At 52.7% G+C, this 21,797-nt stretch overlaps 1 protein-coding gene across 20 annotated transcripts in view; it reads left to right on the top strand.

Moving 5' to 3' along the window:
* Window positions 1-21,797, top strand: part of Ncor2 (nuclear receptor corepressor 2) — a 160,456-nt gene that overhangs the window by 34,211 nt on the left and 104,448 nt on the right. For 19 of the 20 annotated variants that reach the window (XM_035443336.1, XM_035443333.1, XM_035443334.1 and 16 more), the window contains one exon: window positions 20,607-20,817. In XM_035443336.1, the coding sequence (XP_035299227.1) occupies window positions 20,713-20,817 (105 nt within the window). In that variant the 5' untranslated portion in view covers window positions 20,607-20,712. Of the gene's footprint in view, window positions 1-4,097; window positions 4,892-20,606; window positions 20,818-21,797 lie in introns of those variants that run through there. The other variant, XM_035443335.1, reaches the window with a different exon arrangement.

Here is a 21,797-nt window from a genome sequence, read left to right as displayed (position 1 = left end):
GGGCAGGTCCTTCTTTTGTCCACTGCCTTAGTCTCTCCATCTGTGACATGGGGATAGCTGTGCCTTTAGGGATATCCTGAGGTATCATGAAGTTTGTATAGACTGCTATCCGGTGCCTTGCCTGGTCAAGTCCTTGTGGGAGTTTTGGGTGCCTCATGTTTCTGTCATGTCTGCCCGAGTGTGGTGTAGGTTCTCAGAGTCTCGGGCAGTGGCTACTGTCTTCCATAGCTCTGGCTGCTGCTGCTGCTGCTGCTGCTGGGGGAGACCTAGGTGGCTTGTAGTTCTGTTGGAGGGGATGGTCCCTTTGGGCATAGTGTACCACAGCATTGGTCCTGCTGTGCTATGGTCAGTGGGCCAACGGTTACTCTAGTTCAGTGTGAGAAGTCTCCTGTGCCTGGAGCAGGGGACAGGGACAAGGGTGTTTTAGGGCAGTGCTGGTTGCCTCATGCCTCTCTGAAAGGGCTTTGGGTTCCATGGGCTATGTCTCACCGGATCTGGCAGGCACTGACCACTAATGTGGTCCTTTGGCTTATATTTGGCTCTGTGGTAGCTCTCCTGATGGCTCCCTTGCACCCAGTGCTGGAGTGGGGGTGGGGTAGGGAGAGACGGCCATAGCATGGGCCACTGAAAGCCTGGATTGTGGTGTTCAGTTGAGTCATGAGATGTGATGTTTGGCTAGAGGGCCCTGGATCTGGATGGAGATGGACAGGGACCCAGTAGCAAATGCCCTGAGACTACAAGGAGATTCTGTGGGCTGGAGGCATTAGGTGGCTTATGCTGCCACAGCTGAGGGACACAGGACACCAGGAGCTGAGGGGAACGAGGGCCCTACACACCTTGGCTTTGAACTTCTGGCCTTTGGAATGAGGGAAGCAGACTGCTCCTTTAGTTCCCATCCCAGACCTCCCCCAAGTAGCTGGTCAGCTGTCACTGCAGCTCTGTAGGCCAGAGAGTACATATGGGTTTTATGTTTGATGATTGCTGCCATATCCACAGTGTTCCTTGATACAGTAGGGGCCCAATAACAAGTTTCTGGAATATCCAACAGCTCCACACCTGAGGCCAAGGAGTCTCTTCAGAGTGGGGGACACCTTGCAGAGTGTAGACCTCTGTCTTGCTTTGGCGTGTGGTACTTCACACCATCTCTTACTTGGTTTTCATTCAGGTAGATTCATGAGATGAACCTTGGTTGCTGTTTTAAGACCAGGTTTTACTGTGTGTCTGAAACTGGCCTGGAACTTACTCTGTAGTTCAGATGGCTTGAACTCAAAGCAGTCTTCTTGCCTCAGCTTCCCCAGGGCTGAGTTTGTGCTTGCCAACATATCTGGTGAGATTAATCTTTAATCTTTTTTCTTCTTTGAGATACACTTTGATTCTGATATCCCAGGCTGCTGTTAAACTCAATTCACGGTATTCCAGGCTGCCCTCAAGGTTGTGGAATCCTCCTGCCTCAGCCTCCTCTAACTAGGATTACAGCATGTACCACTATACCTAGTGAGATGAACCTTTGGTGTTTTTTATTTTTTGGTTTTTCAAGACAGGTTTTCTCTGTATTGTTTTGGAGGTTGTCCTGGAACTCACAGAGATCCGCCTGCCTCTGCCTCCCGAGTGCTGGGATTAAAGGTATGAGTCACCAATGCCTGGCACCTTTGGGTTTTTTGTTGTTGTTTTTGTTTGTTTGTTTTTTCCTTTTTTGAGACAGAGTTTCTCTGTGTTGCCCTGGAACTCATCTGGTAGACCAGGCTAGCCTCCACCTCAGAGATCTGCCTGCCTCTGCTTACCGACAGCTGGGTTTAAAGGCGTGCGCCACTGCTGCCTGGCTTGAGATGAATCATTTTCAGTGGGTGATCTGTGTGTCACTTCTAAGGACCCAGAATTGTGCCGTGGCCACCTCTGTCTAGTTAAAAAACCGTTCTGTGACCCTAGAGTGAGAGAGCGAGCCTGTGCCCTTTAGGGTGCCGTTGCCTTCAGTCCCAGGCTATGTGGCTAGTCTGTCCCTGGATAGACTCTCAGATGGGATCTTGTGGGTTGTTTCCTGGCTTTGGGACACTCTTTGAGGTCCTGCATGCTACAGTGTCAGGTCTTCATTCCTTTCCACTATGTGGTTATATTCCATTGTGTGGTGATGTAGCCATAGGACATCTTTGCGGGTGGGGAAACCGAGGCTAGCACAGCCACTGTGAGAAGGTGGCAACAGCAGTTTCTAGCTTTCTCCTGCTCATCGCCCCTGCCTGGCCAGCAGGCAGCTTGCTTGGGGGAGTAAGCTGGATGTTGAGCTGGCCGTGGTGACCTGAGGTTCCAGATCTCCCCACTGTTGCTCTTGGCTGGCTCTATCACAAACCACAGGCAATTGCCCTGTGGGGCAATGGAGCACTCATGTCCAGTCTCCTCTTTGGTTCTTGTTGACTCCAATCGACCACCTTCACCAGCTTTTCTTGCATGTGGAGCTGCACTGAGCAGCCAGGTTGCTGGGAATGGCATGTTGTAGATGTTGGCTGGTTGTGCTACTGGCCCAGGATGATGATGCCTTTGCCTAGGAGACTGCACGCTGCTTCACTGTGACCCTGAGCTTGGTTTTGGCAATTAATGCTGTCTGGAAGGCTCTGCATGTAGTTGTTTCTGGTTTTTGATGATTTGTTGTCATTAAGTCACTTAACAAACACAGAGCTGCCTGATATCTTACAAGAAGACGGAGCAGTGGGCATGACCAAAGCAGGGACATGGCCAGACTATGAGCCTGCCCTCATTGTGATCCAAAGTGTACTTGTGGGCTTCAGGGCAGCCTTTGTGGAAGGCAGGGTTTTCCTGCAGCCTGTACTAGAGTAGACGCAAGACAGAAAATGAGGGGAACCCGTGGCCCAGCTGCTTGCCTACACAGCTTGCTGGTGGCATTTAGATGGCATGGCTGTGGCCTGGTTCAGTCTTCTGGTGTAACAGTGAGAGCCAAGGTCAGGAAGGCAGTGGCTTGATTCCAAGCTGAAAAGATGGCCTCTAGTTGTCCCATTGTTTAAGTTTCCCCTACCTGTAAAAGATGGCTGGAAGGTGGGGAGGGTGTTTACAGAAGCCTCTGTCCTCCTTGGGACTGATATCACAGGCTGGCAGGAGGGATGGCAGGAAGGATATTTTGGCCTGCAAGGGCCTAGATGTCTCCTTGCTGGTCTCCCTGTGACTGTGGGTCTCTTCATAACCTCAGTAGTCACAGGTTTTTGCTCTATGTTAATCTGCTTTAGTCCTGATGCTGACTGGAGGCTTCTTGCTGACTGTGGCACTGTTTGTACTCTCCAAGACTCTGGTTCAAGTCCTGGGGTAGTCTCTTTCTGGGATTGCTTTCTTTGGGCTGAATAGCTTCCTCCTGGGCTCACAGTGTGCCCACTTTCTATCATGCTGTGGGGATGGCTGTGTCCCAGGCTCCCTACTTAGTGAGGTTGTGGTTAGCTGCTAGACACAGCATTGCCTGTTATCTTGAGTGGCTCCCGAGATGGGTGCTGGCGGGAGTGTGACTGCAAGTGAAACACACCTGCTGGAGGCCTTGCCCCCTCCCCCCTCTTCCTCCCTGACCTCATCTTTTCGTCTTTCAGACCTTTCTTGTTCCCATTCTGGCTCCTGTCTGTATGGCCTGGGCGCCCTACATGGTGCCTTTGGGGCACACATTGTTGGTCTGACTCCTGGGTGCTGGGATCAGGGAAGGGAAGTAGAAGCCATGAGATGCTGAGGCTTTCCCTAACAATCAATGGTTCTTAACCACCCCGATCTTGGCCCCTGGGGTTGTCAAACGGCCCTTTCACAGGGGTCACCTTAGACCACTGGAGAGCACAGATATTTACATTAAGATTCATAATAGTAGCAAAGTTACAGTTATGAAGTAGCAATGAAAATAATTTTATGGTTGGGGGTCACCACAACATGAGGAACTGTATTAAAGGTCTAGACTTTAGGAAGGCTTAAGACCACAGCTGCAGAGCCAGCCTGCCTGAGAAGATGCACAACCCACACCCAGAGGAGGTCGGGCTTGAGGTGAGTCACCCAGCAAGTCACGGCCAGTGCTGACGCCTGCCTGAGCATCCGGCCATCTCCTTTGGCCTCTGTGTGCATTTGGCTCTTTCTGGGCCTGTCACCAAGATGACCTGGGCCCTGAGCCCCAGGCCCTGTTTCCTTTAGTTGAGATTGGAAGGACGGGGAGCGTTTTCCTCTGGCCATCTGGCCCTGCAGGACTGGAGGATGTCAGGGCTGGCTGGGAGGAAATGGTTAAAGGAGGGGACGTGGCTGGCGCTGGTCCCCCTGCCAGCAGCAAGGAGGGAGAGGGCTTCTCGAAAGCTATAAAAAGGCCTCGCAGTGTTGAGCCCCAATGGCTGGAAACCTGCCAGGGTTACCATGGCGATGAGGAATTAGTCCCGACTGCCAAGGCTGCTAGCAGCTCGCTACTTTTGGCTCTGGAACAAGAGTGGACTTATGTAATTCCGTGTTTATAGGCCTGGGTGGCGGACGCAGAGCTGGGCCTGCGTCTCGGTGGCGGCCCACAGTGGGTCACACCACTCCACAGGGTGTCCCTGACATGCCTCCAGTGCCCTGATTTTGGTTGGGGGGCATTAGGACAGAAGCTTAGGGGCCTGGCAGGCTGCTGGTCCCTATTGGGGCCTCCCCAGCTGGAGTGGGAGTCCAAGTCTCGCGGGAAGGGGTGCGGCCACTGTGTGTGGCCGCCCCTTGCCCGCTTGGTCTGGAGGGAGGATGGCCCTGTTGCTGGCCAAGAGCTGGCCCCTAGACGCCTGTGGGCCAGGCCTCGGGTACAGGACATGCTGACCTGGGCTGGCACGCTGCCGGTCGTCCCTTGCTGCATGGGAGAGTTCCTGCAAGTTGTGTGGAGACCACTTAGGCTGTTGCTGGCCATGCACTGGTAAGAGAAGTTGTCTGCCTTGGGGGGAGGGGGGGCGGGGTGCGCTCTCATACCCAGACTTGGGGATGGTACCACAGACCAGATGGCTGTGATTTGCTGTATGTGGTTAAGGGGTACTGCCTTGGGACCACTGGAGTTGCCTGCAAGGTGCCTTAGCTCTGCTTGGGATATGGTGACCCTGTTCCTATAGGCTCCTGTTAGCCAGCTGGGTGCATGGGAAGGCCCCTGGCAGTGTAGATATGTGTCTCAGGGCCCTGTACATGGGACAGTAGGTTATCTTATTGGGAAAAGTTGTGGGATGTCCGATAGAGGCACTGGGTACTGGCTGGTGGCCCTGGGAGGGGATGTGTGGTATAGGCACTGTGCTCCCTTTTGGAGCCTGCCTTGAGCACGCCCACCCAGTGTTCAGTGGGATAGTTGGACAGTTTGGTTGGGATGTGGGACAGGGACAGGGACGCTTTTCGTGACTGTGGACTGCATGGGACCAGGGCCTGGGGACCTGGGGGCCTGAGCTAGGAGGAGCCAGGTGCAGGCAGCATGGGCCCAGCCTGCCTCCCCACTGAAGTGGAGCTTGGCTCAACGCCCTGTCTGGTTTGAAATGAGGGCCACCGGCCCAGGCTTGCCCAGGGCCTTGGCAGCAAGAGAGGGGTAAACATTGGAAAGTTGGAAAGGCTTCCTGAGCTCATAGCAGCCTGTGGCAGCAAGTTCAGGGCGGGGGAAGGACTTCTCCAGGCCTGGCACTAGGGTTGGGGGGCAGCTTCTGGTGACCCCCAAGCTCAGGCTGGTGTGGGAGCTTCAGAAGGCATGGCTCATTTGCCTCAAACTCTGGTTATCATTCAATCCCTTTTCCTATTGTGTGGCCTTCAGTGTGCCATCTTACTGTTTCCCTGAGTGCAGAATGAAGTGATGGGGTCTTGTGGGTGTTGTGTAATGGGAGGAAGAATAGTACCTTTAGGGTAGGCTCTTGGGAGGACCCTAGTTAGATTACCCTGACAAGCTACTTCCTGTCTGGAGTCTTAGTTTTCCCATCTGGCAAGTGGGCCCTTCTCAAGTCACATGGCTTAAAGGACCCGAGGAATGGATCTTTGGTTTAGGCTGGATTTGCAGTCGTTGCTAAGACTTGTGGTTGGTGGTAAGGATGATGATGACAGCAATGGCCTCACCTGGACCAAGGGTGGTGTGTGCTATCTTGAAGTAGCAGTATTAAGTAACAGGATCAGACTGAGGTTCAAGATATAGCCTGAGCCTTGGAGTACCTGTGGCCTTGGTCGAGCCCTGGAACTCCCCAGCCTTCAGGTGTGCCTTGTGGGAGCAATGGGAGCCCCACTTGGGGCAGTAGTACTGGGTAGAGTCAAGGGGAAGACCCTTACGTGTTCTCCCCATGCTCCCCTTGCTCTGTAGAGACTTGGACCTTGGGATGGGGCTGAGCTCCCCTGCAAGTCCATTTATCCTATTTCCCCTTGAACTTGGGTCCTTGACACTGCCCAGTGTGGCCTGGGGGTTGGGTCAGGGTGGGAGGATCAGTGTTCCTGCTGATGGTGGCAATGGTTCTGTGTTTGTAAATGACACCGGATGCTGCCGATGCTGGCTCAGGGACTCCCTTGTCTGGCCAGCAGCAGTCAGCTGGGAGTTCCTCTCTTGTCTAGGCTACCATGCCAGCTGCCCACTGCCATTTGTCCTGGGCCTCCCCCGGTCCTCAGGAAGGGCCTTATTACACTGTGTCTGCTTGGAGGGTGCTAGCTGAGTGGAGGCCACCTCTGTTCTGCTCTGTGGGGAGTAGTAATGATGTCCTTGCTCCTGAAAAGCCTGCATGGTTGGTTATGGGATGGAGGGGCTGTGTCAGCTGGTGGCCACTGAGCCTGCAATGTAAGAAGAGTACACATACATCCACATACACACTCAAATTTGTTCATGCTTATATGCATACATCCTCATGTTCACAGCAAGTATTTGAAGGTGTGACTGGACTGGTTGGCTCAGTGTCCTTTTCCCTGGTTCTGACCTTGATAAATTGAACTCTGGTGATTCAAGCACATGCCATTGGGCATCTCTGGGAAGGGCACATGAGATCATGGCTTGCAGTGATTTCTCTAAGGGCAGCTTTCAAGTCTCCATTTACCCTGAAATAACTGTGAAGGAAGGACCATGGCTCCCAGGACCAGGCTGTGGTGCGTTTCTGCCCTGGTCTGCTTTGTAGGCTGGGTGATTTGATTCAAACCTCAGAGCTCTGATTTTCTTATCTGAAGGATGGGATGAGAGGTCAGCATTTTGACAGGCTTATGTGACCATTAGGCCATAGTCACCTGAACTGAGTGCTTGTCAGAAAGATTTTATTAAACCGGGTGGTGGCGGTGGCGGTGGCGGTGCACACCTTTAATCCCAGCACTCGGAAGATAGTGGAGGCCGATCTCTGTGAGTTCCGAGGCCAGCCTGGTCTACAGAGCAAGCTCCAGGACAGCCAGGCTTACATAGAGAAACCCTGTCTCCCGAAAAACAACAACAAAAAAGTTTTTATTGCATCATTTTTGGATGCGTTGGCTCTCTACTTCCACAGTATCCGTCCTGGGGATGGAACTCGGGCGCGGATAGGTTTGGCTGCATATACCCCTACCTGCTCAGCCATCTTGCTGGCTGTAAGACTGTGTCATCAGATAGCGTGGAGGGCTACTATGGTCCACTTGTTCATCAGTGTGATGGCCTTGCTCCAAGGTTAGCACGATCATGTGGTTCGCCTTCCATCATCATTGCTGTGATTTTTGTGGTTTGTCTGTTCTGTAGTGATGTGATCATTCTTGTTCTCTGTAGTTGGCCTGATCACCATGGTTTGTTTGTTCTGCCATTGGCGTAATCTATATGGTTCGTCTGCTTTATTGTTGGTATGATCACTATGATTTGCCTGCTCTGTTGCTGTGGTCTGTGTTTTGCCTGTTCTGTCATTGGTGTGGTCTCCATAGTTCATCTGCTCTATTGCTGGCGTGGTCTTTGTGGTTTACCTACTTTGTCACTGGCATGGTCTCTGTGGTCCTCCTGTTCTGTCCTTGCCATGGTCTCCATGACTTGCCAGGTCTGTTGTTGGCTTGGTCTCCATGGTTCTCATCTGTCAATGGCATGGTCTCTATGGTTCTCCTGCTCTGTTATTGGCATGGTCTCTGAGGTTTGCCTGCTCTGTCATTGACATAGTCTCTGTGATTCTTCTGCTCTGTCATTGGCATGGTCTCCATGGCTTGCCAGCTCTGTTGTTGGCGTGGTCTCCATGGTTCTCCTGCTCTGTCATTGTCGTGGTCTCCATGGTTCTGCTCTGTTGTTGGTATGGTCTCTGTGGTTTGCCTTCTCTATCGTTAGTGTGGTCTCTGTGGTTCTCCTTTTTTGTTGTTAATGTGGTCTCCGTGGTTCTCCTGTTCTGCTGTCGACGTGGTCTCAGTGGTTCTCCTGCTCTGCTGTTGGCATGGTTATCTGTGGTTCTCCTGCTTTGTTGGCACAGTCTTTATGGTATATCCACTCTGTTGTTAGCATGGTCTCCATGGTTTGTCTTCTCTGTTTGCATGGTTAACCTTAGATATGAACTAAGGAACTTTGGTTCTAGGAAGAAATGCCTTCTGGGCCTGAGCTGTAGATGGAGCTGTTGTCCCGCCTGTTCCTAGTACTGCGCCCGTTTAGTAACAAATAAACACACAGAGATAAACTGTTTGGCTGATGGCTCAGTCTTCTTATTGGCTTGCTCTCTCTTGATTATTAACCCATTTCTATTAATCTTAAGTGTTTCCACATGGTCTTGGCTTATTGGAGAATGCCTATCTTCCCAGTAACTACATGGCGCCTGCCTGGCAACTCATTGCTCTCTTCTTGCCAGCATTCTCCTAATCCCTGCCTATACTTCCTCCCTGGCTACTGACCAATCAGCATTTTATTAAATCAGTAAGAGAAACATATATTCACAGCATATGGAAGAATATTCCCCCATCATTGAGCAGAACCTCACATGGCTACCCCCTAAAGTGGGCATACTGTTGAGCTTAATCCCGCCATACCCTGATGGTTCTTAGGTAGGGTTTCTAGTGCAGTAATAAATCACCATGACCAAACACAACTTGGGGAGGAAAGTGTTATTTGGCTCACATATCCCCAAGTCATAATCCACCAAGGGAGGTTGAGGGAGGAACCTGGAGCAGGAACTGAAGCAGAGGTTGTGAAGGAACACTGTTTACAGGCTTGCTCTAGGTGGCTCACTCAGTCTGCTTTCATATACAACTCAGGACAACCAGCCCAGGGTTGGCAGTACCCATAGTGGACTGAGCCCTCCTACATCAATCATTGATTAAGAAGACACCCCATAGACTTGTCTACAGGCCAGTTTGATGGGGACATTCTCTCAGTTGAGGCTCCCTCTGCCCAGGTGACCCTAGCTTGAGTTAAGTTAACAGAACGTACCTGAGAATTGCATAGGTTCCTCATCACCCTGAAGGGTTGGCCTGAGGATCCGTGGCTAATCTCTGGGGGAGTTTCTACCATTGTCCACATTACTTCTATAAATGTGGCCAAATGCCCAGTGAGAAGTGGGCCAGGGAAGGGAGGATTTGTCTCAGCTCACAGTTTAATGGGTACAGCCAGCCCATCACGGTGGGGAAGCTGACCTCATCAGCAGTCAGAAAGCAGAGAGCAGACAGGGCCCACCCCCAGTGACCCACATCCCCAGCCAGGTTCCATGTCCTAAAAGTGCCAGTGCCTGGGAACCAAATGTTCAGACCCAGGGGACCCTTCACCCTCAAACCCTGGCAGCCATCCTGTGGGGCGTTACAGGCTTGTTTCTGGGGTTTAGGGTCCTCTTTCCTTGGGCAGAGGCGAGAGGCAGGGAGGGGAGGGAGATCACTCTTCCTGATCCTGTGGACTGTCTTTGCTTGGAGACCCCAGCCATGGTCCCTTGTGAGGACCCTTAAACTTGTGGCACCTGCCTCTCCTGAGATGCCCTGCCCTGCCTGCCTCCAGTGACCCCTTCAGAGGCTGTGCTGTCTCTGTGCCTTCTGCACATGACTGATCCTGTGCATTTGTCTCCAGCTGGGACTTCATGGCATCCATTCTGTCTGACTCCTTGAGGCCCTCTGAGCTCTTACCTGTTGGCTGGGGCTTCTGAGCTGTGGCTCCCTCTTCTCAGTCTACCACCAAGGCACTACCTGGTGGGGGTCAGGTCAGGTGCTGTCCTGGGAAGGGCTGGTCTGTTCCAGCTGCAGACTTACTTGGAGGAGGGGTGCAGGGACCTGCCATGGGTGGCTTCTGTTGCAAGGAAGGACACTGGTCCTTCCCATGACCTCATCACCTTCCAAAGTCTCCACTCTCCTGGTGCCATCCATTGCTTGGCTTCTAGATGCCAGTGTAGGGAGCTCGGTGGGAGGGGTGGTCACAGATGTTCAGGCTGGGCCCTGGCAATTCCCTCAGCTGTGCCTGCAGTACCCGCAGATAGCCTTTTGGGAATTACCTGATTTGACATCCAGGGGAGTACTCTGGGCCTGTCCTTAGACTGAGGGGGTTAGCTTGGTGTGGTTTGTGTGTGTGTGTGTGTGTGTGTGTGTGTGTGTGTGTGTGTTGTATTTATTGTATTGTATATGTGTATGTATGTATGTATATATGTATTGTGTGGTGTATGTTTCTGTGTGTGGCATATATGTAGGTGCATGTATGTGCGTATGTGTGTGTGTGGTATGAACTTGGGTATGTATGTGTAGTGTGTGTGTGTGGTATGAACTTGGGTATGTATGTGTAGTGTGTGTGTGTGGTATGAACTTGGGTATGTATGTGTAGTGTGTGTGTGTGTAGGTGATGTATATGTATGTATGTATTATGTATGTGTGTAGGTTTCTTGTCTAGAGACAGGGTCCTCCATCCTGAGACTTAGTGGCTGGGCCTGATGGCCCCGTGACACTCTGGAAAGGTGAAACATACTCTGTGTTTGCTGGATGCCTACTTCTGGAGAGAAGTCATGGAGGTGTGGGGATGGGATCAAGGAAAGTAGGGCTCTGTGCTTGAGGTATGGGTGTGGGGTGCTGACAGCCAGCTTTGCCTTGGAGGGGGTGGAGATGTGAGCATTTGCACACCTCGGTTGAGCCCAGAATCACCGTATCGTTTAAGGCTCAGGGAGGGTAAGTAACTCCCCCAAAGACACACAGCTGGCACACAGCATGAAGGGATGAATGGTATTTGTGTGTCTGTCTGCCTTCAGGGTAATACTTAGTGCTTAGAGGATTATCCTGTTTCCTCCCCAGAAGGCCTTGTTCTTATCCTTGGCTCAGGGTTGGCCCTGAGCAGTTCTGTGAGGCCCACTTCCCAGGCTGAGCTCTCTCCTTGGCACAGACACTGCCCAGGCTACCCGCCCTGTTCTGGAAGAGTGGGGGTGGGTTCTGCTGCCACTCTGAGCCAGGCATGCAGAAGATCCGCCCCCTGCCTCCAGTTGTGTTTGACAATGCGCCCTTTGTCCCCTGGTCCAGTTTCTTTCCAGCTCCCAGCACAGTTCCTCCACCTGTGATGTCATGGCAGGCCTTTTCAGCCAGGTCTGAGGCAAATGGGCAGTGTGGGGGCTGGCAGGAACTACTGACATGTGGGTTACATGACTGGGCTACCCTGAACCTTTCACAGTTTCAAGGTCAGGGTTAATGTCCTCTGTGTGTGTGTGTGTGTGTGTGTGTGTGTGTGTGTGTGTGTGTCTGTCTGTCTGTCTGTCTGTCTGTCTGTCTGTCTGTCTTTGTATATAGGTTCCAGCCCTGTCCTCAGCTTTGAGTTTTCCTCCCCTCTCCCCAAGCCACCTCCAGCCTCTTGGCCTGTGAGTGGATGAGTCATTGAGCGGGCCTCTACCAAGAGCTTTGGGCGTGGGACTCTGGCTTCCTGCCAGCTAGAGGGGCCACTGGGCCATGACCATGTCCCTAGGTGTCTCTGCATGTGCCTTCCTGCTCTGGCCTCCCTAGCTGCATGGGGATTCATCAGGGCCTAGCTTTGGGCTTGAGGGAGCTGGCTTAGGAGAGAGCCTCAGAAGAGATTGGTGTAACACAGCAGAGCGAACGGGACCCCAAGGGTCTGGTCTGCTCAAGCCTGGACACCCCAGATCCTATGACAACGTTTAGAAAATAGTCACCTTTGCAGGGTCACTCCAGATAGGACCACTCTGGGTGTCCTGGGTGGCCCCATCCCTGAGCAGCATCATCATAAGAAGGGGAGAGTCTCAGGAAGGAGGCAGGGTGGAGCAACATGGCCACTGTGGTAAGGACAGCTGGACCACCTGTTGGTAGAGGAGGCTTCCAACCTGCCCTGGAACCCTGGGAACAGCCGATCAGGCCTCCATAGCTGTGGCAGAATCCATTTCTGTGTTTTGAAGGATATACTTTGTGGATTTTTGTGGGTTTTGTTGTTGTTTTTATTTTTCTTTGAGACATGGTCTCCATGGTTCTGCTCTGTTGTTGGCATGGTCTCTGTGGTTTGCCTTCTCTGTCGTTAGCGTGGTCTAACTTGCTCTATTGACTAGGCTGGCCTGGAAGTCACAGAGATCTGTATGCTTTTGCTTCCCAAGAGCTGGGATTAAAGGCATCCCCTACCACACCTGGCTCTTTTACAGCATTTTAGGAAAAACTTGGCCTGGAACTCTATTTCTGGAGTAGGTTTACCTGAGCCACCTGCCTGCTGTGTGACTTTGGGTGCGTCACTCACCTCTTTGTACATCTCTTATCTGCACAATGTTGTCAGAGTGGGAGCTCTGGTTAGGACACCAGCAGAGCTTGATGAGAGTTAGATGTAGGGTTGGCCACAGAGATGACAGGAGCTAGTCACATTGGTCTGTCACCATGGCGACCACTTAGGCCCTGGGATGGAAGCAGTATTGCCCTGTGGAAAGAGTCTCTTCTTCCACAGTGTGACATGGAGCTGTCCCAGGAACACAGATGGAGAACAGAAGCAGAGGCCTGGGGAAGAAGATACCTCCAGACTGGTCTTGAACTCAGAGATCCACCTGCCTGTGCCTCCTAGTGCTGTGATTAAAGGTGTGTGCTACCATGCCCACTGATCCCTTTTTATATTCTAGGAAACTGAGCTCCCAGCAAGGTAGAGGAGGGGTTTGGTGGGGGCAGGTGTATGGCCCACTCTTCAGGGTCCTTCTGGCCTGGCTGGCCTGCTTATTGGCTCTGGGCTCCTCAGCCATGGTCAGGCATAACTTCACAGCGAGGCCACCATGTTCTTGCAGAACCCTCACAGAGGCTTCAGTTACTGCCAGGCAGTGGAGTATATCTGCTGCCAAGGACTGACCCAGATCCTCAAGAAGTGTGAGGAGCAGGCACTGTCTACAGGGCCCGTGCCCCTGTTAGAGCCACCAATAGCAAGGAGAGGAGTCGTGCACGCCTGCTTTGGCTCCAGGAGGAGAGGCTGGCTGGGTTCCTGCCCCAGACGCTTGTTCATTTGACCACTTCCTCCTTGCTCCATTCCATATGGAGGAGGGACCTGGAGGCTGGCGATCTGAGCCTTCGAAGCTTAGCAGTTGGTTTCTGGGTATCTCTCATGGAGTCTGCCCATGGCAATGGCTGAACTCTCCTCTTCTTCCTGTGTTTAGTAAAGAAGTTTCAAGTAACTAAATAGAACTTCAGGCACAGTTGAATCCAGGTGCTTGGTGTTCATTCTTTGGAACTGTGCACTCATCAGCCGTGTGCAGTAGAGCTTGCTGCCCCTGACATGCCTGCAGAGTCATCGCACGGGCCCAATGATGTGACACTTACCTGTGATCCCAGCGTTTGGGAGGCTGGGGGCAGGAGGATCAGAAGTTCAAGGTCGTCTTCAGCTACATAGTGAGTTCGAGGTCTGCTTCTTGGGCTGGGGCTAACTCTAGGGTACTGTGGGGAAGCTGCCAGGGGTGTAGAAAGAGCCAGTGTAGACCCCTAACCAGCCTGATGTGGAACAGCTTGTGTGATGGTTCGCTGGGTGAGTTGGCCAGCTACTTATCAGGTAGATCATCAGTAGGTAGGGATCCCGGCCTAGCACGAGCATTCTGCCTGTTACAGGAGTTGTTCTTGTGCGGGGCGCTGTCAGAAGTTTGCAGAACTGGCTGTCTGAAGGCACAGGCAGGTCTGGCCTGGGTCTCTGGGCCCCCTTTGTGTCTGGGCAGAAAGGCTGGGTTACTGGTTATTCAGAGACCATGCTGGCAGATGTCCCCAAGTTGAACTAGCTTTCTGGCTTTGCCTGGAATATTTGGACTAATGTGCCCTCCTAGCCACTTTCCTGAGTTTCATCCCAGCCCCTGGGTCTATGTTGTCCATAATCTCTGGGGCTCCTCATTTGTCTTCTGTTTAGACCCTCTTCCCAGAATCTTTTGTGAGCTGGTCCTGTCTACTCTGGCATCCCCAGTGGGCTTAGGACCTGTAACTGCTTTTGGGAACTATGGTTATCTGTGTACTGCCTATGGCTCCTGGCCGAAGGGCCTCCAGACCCTTGATGGTTGCCTGACCATAGATCTGTAGATCAGCACTGAGTTTCTGGGGCCACCACTGGTGACTGTGTGTATGTGCTCCAGCTGTGCTGATCCCCTTGGCTAGTTGTTCAGGTGGCCACAGGTCTCTCTCCTGGCTGGCTGGCTGGCAGGGAAGATTGGCTAGGTAGTGCTGTGGTAAGCCCCTGGCTGGCTGGGGCAGGGAACTACACTGCAGGGGTCCCACCACTGGGCAGCTAGTCGCTAGCTGTTTTTGGCTGCAGAAACATTGGTTGTCATCCAATATGTCTGTCTGCTATTCCCTTCGGGCTGTCAATGATCTCCTGAGTTCTCCAGAAGCATCCTGAGGAGAAGAGAAGGACAGACAGGGTATACAGTGGCTATTTAGCTGTGGCTGGGGGGCCAGATGTATGGGTAGGTGGACAGGTGGCCACGTGGGGCTCTGGCCTTGTCTGGGTTGCAGGGTCGCATGGCTTACATTAAAACCAGAGGTTGTGAAAGGCTCCTCCCAACCTACGGCCTTCTGATGTATGTCCCTTAGACATGGCAAGCTGAACTGATGGGCAAATGGTGACACACTGCTGGATAGGCCCAGCCAGCCTCAGGTTTTGTGGGATAGGGTGGGTTGGAGAGGGGACTTTGTGTTCATTGTGCTGGGCGTGGGCTCTCTGGGACATCAGGGGGCCTCCTGGAGGAGGCATGAATGTGTGTGCGTGTACGCATGTCTGCCCGCATTGTGGTAATTACCTCAGTGTTTTAAATTGCATGGTTGGGAAGTGTTGAGTGCTTCTTAGTTTGTGCAGCTGATTTCCTGAGCCATATCCCCCTGCTCCTCGCTTCCCCATTCTAGCTGACACTATTTGTCTCTGGCCATCCGATTCTGTGTCCCCTTGAGTCCCTTGTGTAGAAGGGAGATGAAGGACCCAGGCCTGGCTGCTCAGCCTGTAGGGACCTGGGTCTTAGGCTGCATCCCTGCTGAGAGATGGGCCTATGTCCCTAGTGGTTTTGTCTGGTGACCTGCTTCCTTGCCAGTCTCTGTGCCAGGACCTAGAATAAGCAGTGTTTCAGAATCACTCAGTGTCACTACCGAACCCTTACTCCACCCCCACTGCATCTATACCCTAGCCCATTGTCTGATTCTTCTTCTCTCTGGGCAGAGTGGCCATGGAGATGGCCAGATAGAGGAGGGGCTTGATGGAAACCGGAGGCTACCCAGGGTGGCTGGGGAACCTGGTGTGGGGACCTGAGGAGTCCATGTCCAAGGATCACCAGCTATGGTTTAGCCGCCCTCTCCTATGTTTAAAATTAAATAGTGGGCTGGGGAGGTACTTCAGTCAGTGAAGTGCTTGCCACATGAGTTCCATCTCTAAGACCCACGGTAAAAAGCCAGACATGACAGCATGTTCTTGTAATCCCAGCGCTGGGGAGATAGAGATAGGCTGATGAGCCTAGCCTCCTCAGGGAGCTTCAGGTTCAGGGAGGAGATCCTGTCTCCAAACACAAGGTAGTTGGCTCCTGAGGGGTGACGTCCAAACTTGACCCCTGGTCTCTGTGGACATACACATACGCACACGCATGCACGAACTCGTACAGTAATAAAATTAAGGGCAAGGAAAGCTGTAAGAAGGAAGTGGCGCTGTCTGCCTTGGCAGGAACTGCTGGCTGGCCACAGCCCTGGGAACACCCATGTGGCTAAGCTGGGACTAGAACCTGTGGCCCACGCTTAGCCAGATTTCTTCAGGGGCCAAGGCCTGGGGGTGTTGTGCGATCCTGGGCAGAGGAGAGCCTCTTTCTGTGCCTTGATTTCCCCATCTTTTGAATGGTTCGGGTGTGCTCGGTGACAGGCTCACAACCTTCAACCACATTCACATGCATCAACAGGGCCGGTGATGGGGACTCACTGTGGCAGTGCAGGAAGTGGGGTCCTGGGAGGGCCACATGGAAGCTGGAGGATTTGGAGGCTTCCCCCGGGACAGTGCCTTTCTAGGGCTGTACCTCTTCATAGACAGTTTACCCAGCTGAAGCACAAAGAGGTCTATACCCAGCCTAAGGTTGCACAGCGGTATAATGGGTAGAGTTGGTCTCTGGCCTTGTTTCAGCCCTTTGGGACAGTAGTTTATGTGGTTCTGCTGAAAGGGGAACTCTTTTTTTGGTTTTTCGAGACAGGGTTTCTCTGTATAGCTTTGGAGCCTATCCTGGCACTCGCTCTGGAGACCAGGCTGGCCTCGAACTCACAGAGATCCGCCTGCTTCTGCCTCTGCCTCTGCCTCTGCCTCTGCCTCCTGAGTGCTGGGATTAAAGGCATGCACCACCAACGCCCGGCCTGAAAGGGGAGCTCTTGTTGGCATCATTTCTCCTTAGTGACCAAGAGATTGCTCTTGTTGGCCTTCAGTCTCCATTGCTTGATCCCAGCTGCGGCTGGGGTTGGGGAGGAAGAGTTCTGCGTGGTGGGGAGATGATGTGGGGCACAGGGCCGGAGCCTTTCAAGTTGCACCCAATGCCTAGTTTTAGTCAGGGGACTCAGAAAACCCCCTAGAAGGCATCACTGGAAGTTAAGCTCCTCATGTGGTGAGATGGTGTGCCTGGTGGTCTGTGGCTCCCACAGAAACACCGGAGCATGGAGGCAGATCTGTCAGGTAGAGTGGGTGGCCATTGTGGTTCCTGTCCACAAGGCTCTTGGTGTCTGTGGAAACTGGGCTATATATACTGTGTCCTGTTGGGGTCTCTCATCAAGGGAACATGGCAGCCTGGGTTCTGAAGGCTGCATAGAGACACTGGTTATGATAGATGTGAGCTCTGGCCTCTGACTGCCCCACACATTCTAATTTTGGGGGTGCCCTGCCATCTCCTGTCCTTCTGCTGTAAGTTTGGTGTCACTGGGTGCTGACTGTTACCAGGAAGCTGCAGGAAGAACCTGTCTAATATCACATAGCGTGTGCCATGGCTGTCACCCCAACCTCTCTCTGCTGTCTAGCTGTCCATTATTCTATCTGCCGTGTCTGAGCCAGGCCACTGACTGGCTGTGTCCCCAAGTGCCATATACCTGTCTGCTGTTTCTGAAGGAGGTTGCTTCCATGGGGTGGGGACACAGGTGGGCCTTAATATCACTGGGGCTGGCCTGCCTGTGCTGGGCATAGTCCTTGGCTGAGCACCGGTTATGCCAAGCAGACGGCCCTCTGAGGAGAAAGAAGTGTGCAAGAGATTTGGGCATACATGTCACTTAAGGTCAGTGATGCACAGGATGGCTTTGGAGGATGTCCCTGCCGGAGGCTGTGACTGTAGTGGCACACATTGCTGGATTCAGCCAGTCCCTGCCCTTGTAGTGTGACATTGTTTGTTCCACAGAAGCTGCTCTGTTTAGAGTGCCTTCCTTGAGAGCTTGCTGCCTTCCAGGCTCCTCCCTTGGCTCTGCCTAGACAGATTCTTCCTGGCAGACTGTGCAGCCAGGACCCTGCTGTCCCCAGGCTGCAGCCACTCCACCGTGAGGTGTGTGAAGATGTCCCTCCCCTGTCGCAAGCTTGAAAGGCTTCTGTCTGCCTCCTACCTGATGCTGTGCCATCTGCTCACTTCCCTTCCCAGTTGCTGTCGCCCCATCCCACAGTCTGTCTCTAGCTTGGACGTTTATAGTGGCTCGTCAGCTGTGCCACCCATGGCAAAACACTCTGATGCTGTACTGTTCCTTAGCCAGTGTTGGGGGCTCCCCATTGCTCCTGGAACAGAATCTATTCAAATCTACCATGGTCTGTGGTACCTTGAGTGACCTCCCTTCCCCCCATCTGACTCAGTTCTCAGACATACAACATCTTAGTCTTACCTCTGGGCTCCCGTGGTGATGCTCTCCGCCTGGACACCCTCTGCTTCCTTCTTCTCAGGACCTGGGTACCCATCCTTTTCCTTTCTGACCCATGCTGTGCCCCTTGTGGACATTTGTGTGACTGAGTCTTAAGTGTCTGGCTCCTTTTACTCAGTGTGGCATCCTGGGGTCATCTAGTGTGGTCTGTGACCCAGTGTTTTTTTTTTTTTTTGGCTAAGTAGCACTTGCATCGAATGGGTAGGCCATGCTGATGAGTGTTTCTACATTGTGATTGTTTGGAATGGGGCCATTCTGAACACGTTTGTGTCTGCCTGACTCTTGGTCAATTCTTTGGTGCCTAGGAGTGGAGTTGCAGATCCTCAGTAATTGTGTATTGCAGGTTTTGAGGACCTGACAAATTGTTTTCCTAATTTGTGTTTGTTTTCCAAGTGGGCTACAAACGAGGCTGAGAGTCAAAGAGGTGAAGTGTGCGTCAGATAAACTCACGGGGTGGGATCGCTAGAGTCTCTGGCTTTGGGGGACACTGGGGATGGGTTGGTGGGTGACTTTGGATGATGCAGTTCCTGTGTTCCTGGTGGATGCCCTGTGAATCTTGGGGCAGAAGCCAGTCAAGCCAGGCTGAGGAGTGAGGTTTTTCCAGAGGTGGCCTAGAGAGGCATCCTGTCTGCCTGCAGAGCCTGTGGGCTCCATGCCTGCATTCCCACAGGCTAAGAGAATAGACATTGTTGGTCATTTCCACTTCCCAGCCTTCCTGCGTACCCCCAAACAAAATGGCGGTTTTGAGGCCATCCATGGAGTGCATGGCATTGGACCATGTGACAGGATGGTCAGCCTTAGGGTGGGGTTGCACTGGTGGTGCTGCCAGCTCTGAAACCAGGCAAGAAGTGGGGCGTAGACTTTTTTTTACCCCTGGCCCTCCCAAGGCAGCATCTTGCCTCAGGCACAGGACAGTTGTCATGTGGGCCTCCTGCTCTTCTGTTCCTAAGTGCTGTTCCTATGTGCTGTGTCTCATTTTGGTGGTAGGTGGTCTGTGTGAGCCAGAAATCTTTTTTAAAAAATTTTATTTTATGTGCATTGTTGTTTTGCCTGCATGTCTGTGTGTGAGGGTGTCAGATCTCCTGGAACTGGGGTTACAGGCAGTTGTGAGTTGCTATGTGGGTGCTGGGGAATTGAACCCAGTCCTCTGGAAGAGAACAGTCCATGCTTTTAACCAATGAGCTATCTCTCCAGCCCGTGAGCCAGAATTCTTGATAGCAACTAACAGAAAGTCAGCCAGGGCCCTCAGAATAAAGCCACACCTGCTCAGGGATGGCTCTTCATTGGGCCCTCAGGTTGCGTTACCTGCTCATCCCTCAGCCGGTCACTGCCCCGGAGTCAGGGTTGGAATGTGAAGTTCACACTGGTAGGTTGGGTAGGGAGTGGTACATAGTCAGGATTTCCAGATTTTGGTGGGGAGGGGTTTGCTCATGGCTTCTTGGATCTGCAATCTTCACCTTCCCTGCTTCGTTTCTCTATGAGGGCATTCACTGGCTAATGTAGGCCATCTGCTGCTTGGAGGGCAGTTACAAGTTAGCCCAAGGGGAAGGGTCAGGATGAAATTACAGGGAGCTGGGGGCCTGGCCAGTCTCTTTATCTTTGACCTCTTGGGATACAGCCCCAGCCTTAGCTCTGGATTGTAGTGTGAAAAGGAAGAGAGTTTTACATGAGGGACTGGTAGGGAAAGGGAAGTGGGACCATAGGGGTGAGTCTCAATCTTCCCACTGGCCTCGTTGGCTCCTGCAGCCTCTAGGTTCCCATCCTTGAGACCACAGGGCTGTTCTCAGAGCATTTTCTATAGTAGCCGTGGAGTCCTGCCTGGAAGGTGGCATTTATGCATCCTGGATCTGTTTGGCGCCCTTCTGTCCAGCATGCCTGTATCTGTTCCTAGATGTCCCTGGTGTGACACTCAGCATCCAGCCCCCTGACTCCTAGTGGCACCGGGTCAACCAAATGTATTTCTTGTCCACATTGCCTGGCAATTTCTGGATGAAGACAACAGAGCAGCCTTGCCCTGCCTGGGTCACCCTGTGACCCATAGTGGGTCATTAGTGTGTACTGCTTTGCTAGCACATAATCCAGGGACAGGCCCGGCAGCTTTGAGCTGGAGTTGCCAGGGGCTTTTGGAGAACTTTGCTCTGGAGACCTGGAAAGTCCCTGCTGTGGAGTGAGCTGGCTGGCTGAGATGGGTGTGGGAGCCATCGGATGGCTGTTGGTATGGTGTTCATGTTGAGGCTCCCAAGTTTGCTGGTTGAGGCTCTGGCTAGGGGACGGATATAGCTTGTGGAAGGTAGACAAGGTGTTGTGGCTTTGGACTGTCTTTGGATGGAGGCTCAGGCAGGAGGAAGAACTGGGCCTCTCTGGCTATGGACCAGTTGCCCCAGGCTCAACTTGTTTTCTTTCTCTTTTCTCCACAGGCACCTGTGACAAGGTCGCCTGCCATCAGATGACCGAGACCAGCCCTTAGTCCTAGCTTCGGTCAGGAGTGTATTGTGCTTCAAAGCCTACCCGGACCCTACCACCATGTCAGGATCGACACAGCCTGTGGCACAGACGTGGCGGGCTGCAGAGCCCCGCTACCCGCCCCATGGCATCTCCTACCCGGTGCAGATAGCCCGGCCCCACACGGTAAGGGGCATGTCTGCCCAGTACCACCTCTGCTGCTCTCATGCATCTTCTGAAACCAGGCTACTATGGCCCATGTTGCTTTGGTTGCAGTGGGGACACTGGTGGCAGCTAGGTGTGGTGATGAAGGCCTGTAATCTCAGCATTGTGGAAGTGGAGGCAGGACAGTTGTGATTTTGAGACCAGCTTGGGTTACATAGCAAGTCCTTATTTCAGTGTGGGAGAGTAGAGTCTGGGGCTAGGCTGAGTGGATGCTCTGTCTGAATCTGATCAACAGTGGACTTGGTGTGCATAGTGGACACCCCCTTCCCAGCCAGACTCATTTCTGCTCTTTTTGTCGAGGTAGACTGAGGTCGCACCCCCGGCTTCTTCCTAACCGTCAAGGTCTTGGTGCCTACTTGACTGTAAGACTGAGACCCAGTGTCTGCCTTTGGCCTCTGTGTGCATTTGGCTCTTTCTGGGCCTGTCACCTTGAGTGTATATGTGTGTCTAGGCTCATGTCTGTCTCTCCTGGATGGTGTGGTCCATTTCTGTAACAGGGCTATATTTGTATGGAGACGTCTCTACTTGTGCGTCAAGTGTGCTTACCCATGAGCCTCAGGGCCTGGCCTCAAGGTCCAATGCACAGTGGCTCCCCAAGAACTAAGGGCCGAGGTGTAGAGCCAGCTGTGGTGAAGGGTGCTCTCTCAGAGTGGGAGGGCCTTGGGTGAAGCAGCCATGGCAGTGTTGGTCCTACACACCCTGGTCCTCGCCTTTACACCTTCACTTAGCGACCATCCATTGTTGAAGGTATTGGGTCACAGCCATCACCAGCAGCAAGGACATCAGCTCTCCAGGCCTTCGGGGAACTCAGACTTGGCATTTAATGTTGGCGTCTCTCAGTTCTGTCACCTGTAAAGTAGGGTTGACGAGAGCACCCACGAGAATGCCTATACATGCCCCCATGTGGCTGTGTGCTGCCACCATAACTCGATACTGGTAAA

This window comes from Cricetulus griseus, chromosome 4 (assembly GCF_003668045.3).
Source record: "Cricetulus griseus strain 17A/GY chromosome 4, alternate assembly CriGri-PICRH-1.0, whole genome shotgun sequence".
Classification (NCBI taxonomy): domain Eukaryota; kingdom Metazoa; phylum Chordata; class Mammalia; order Rodentia; family Cricetidae; genus Cricetulus; species Cricetulus griseus.
This window is presented reverse-complemented; position numbering and strand designations above follow the sequence as displayed.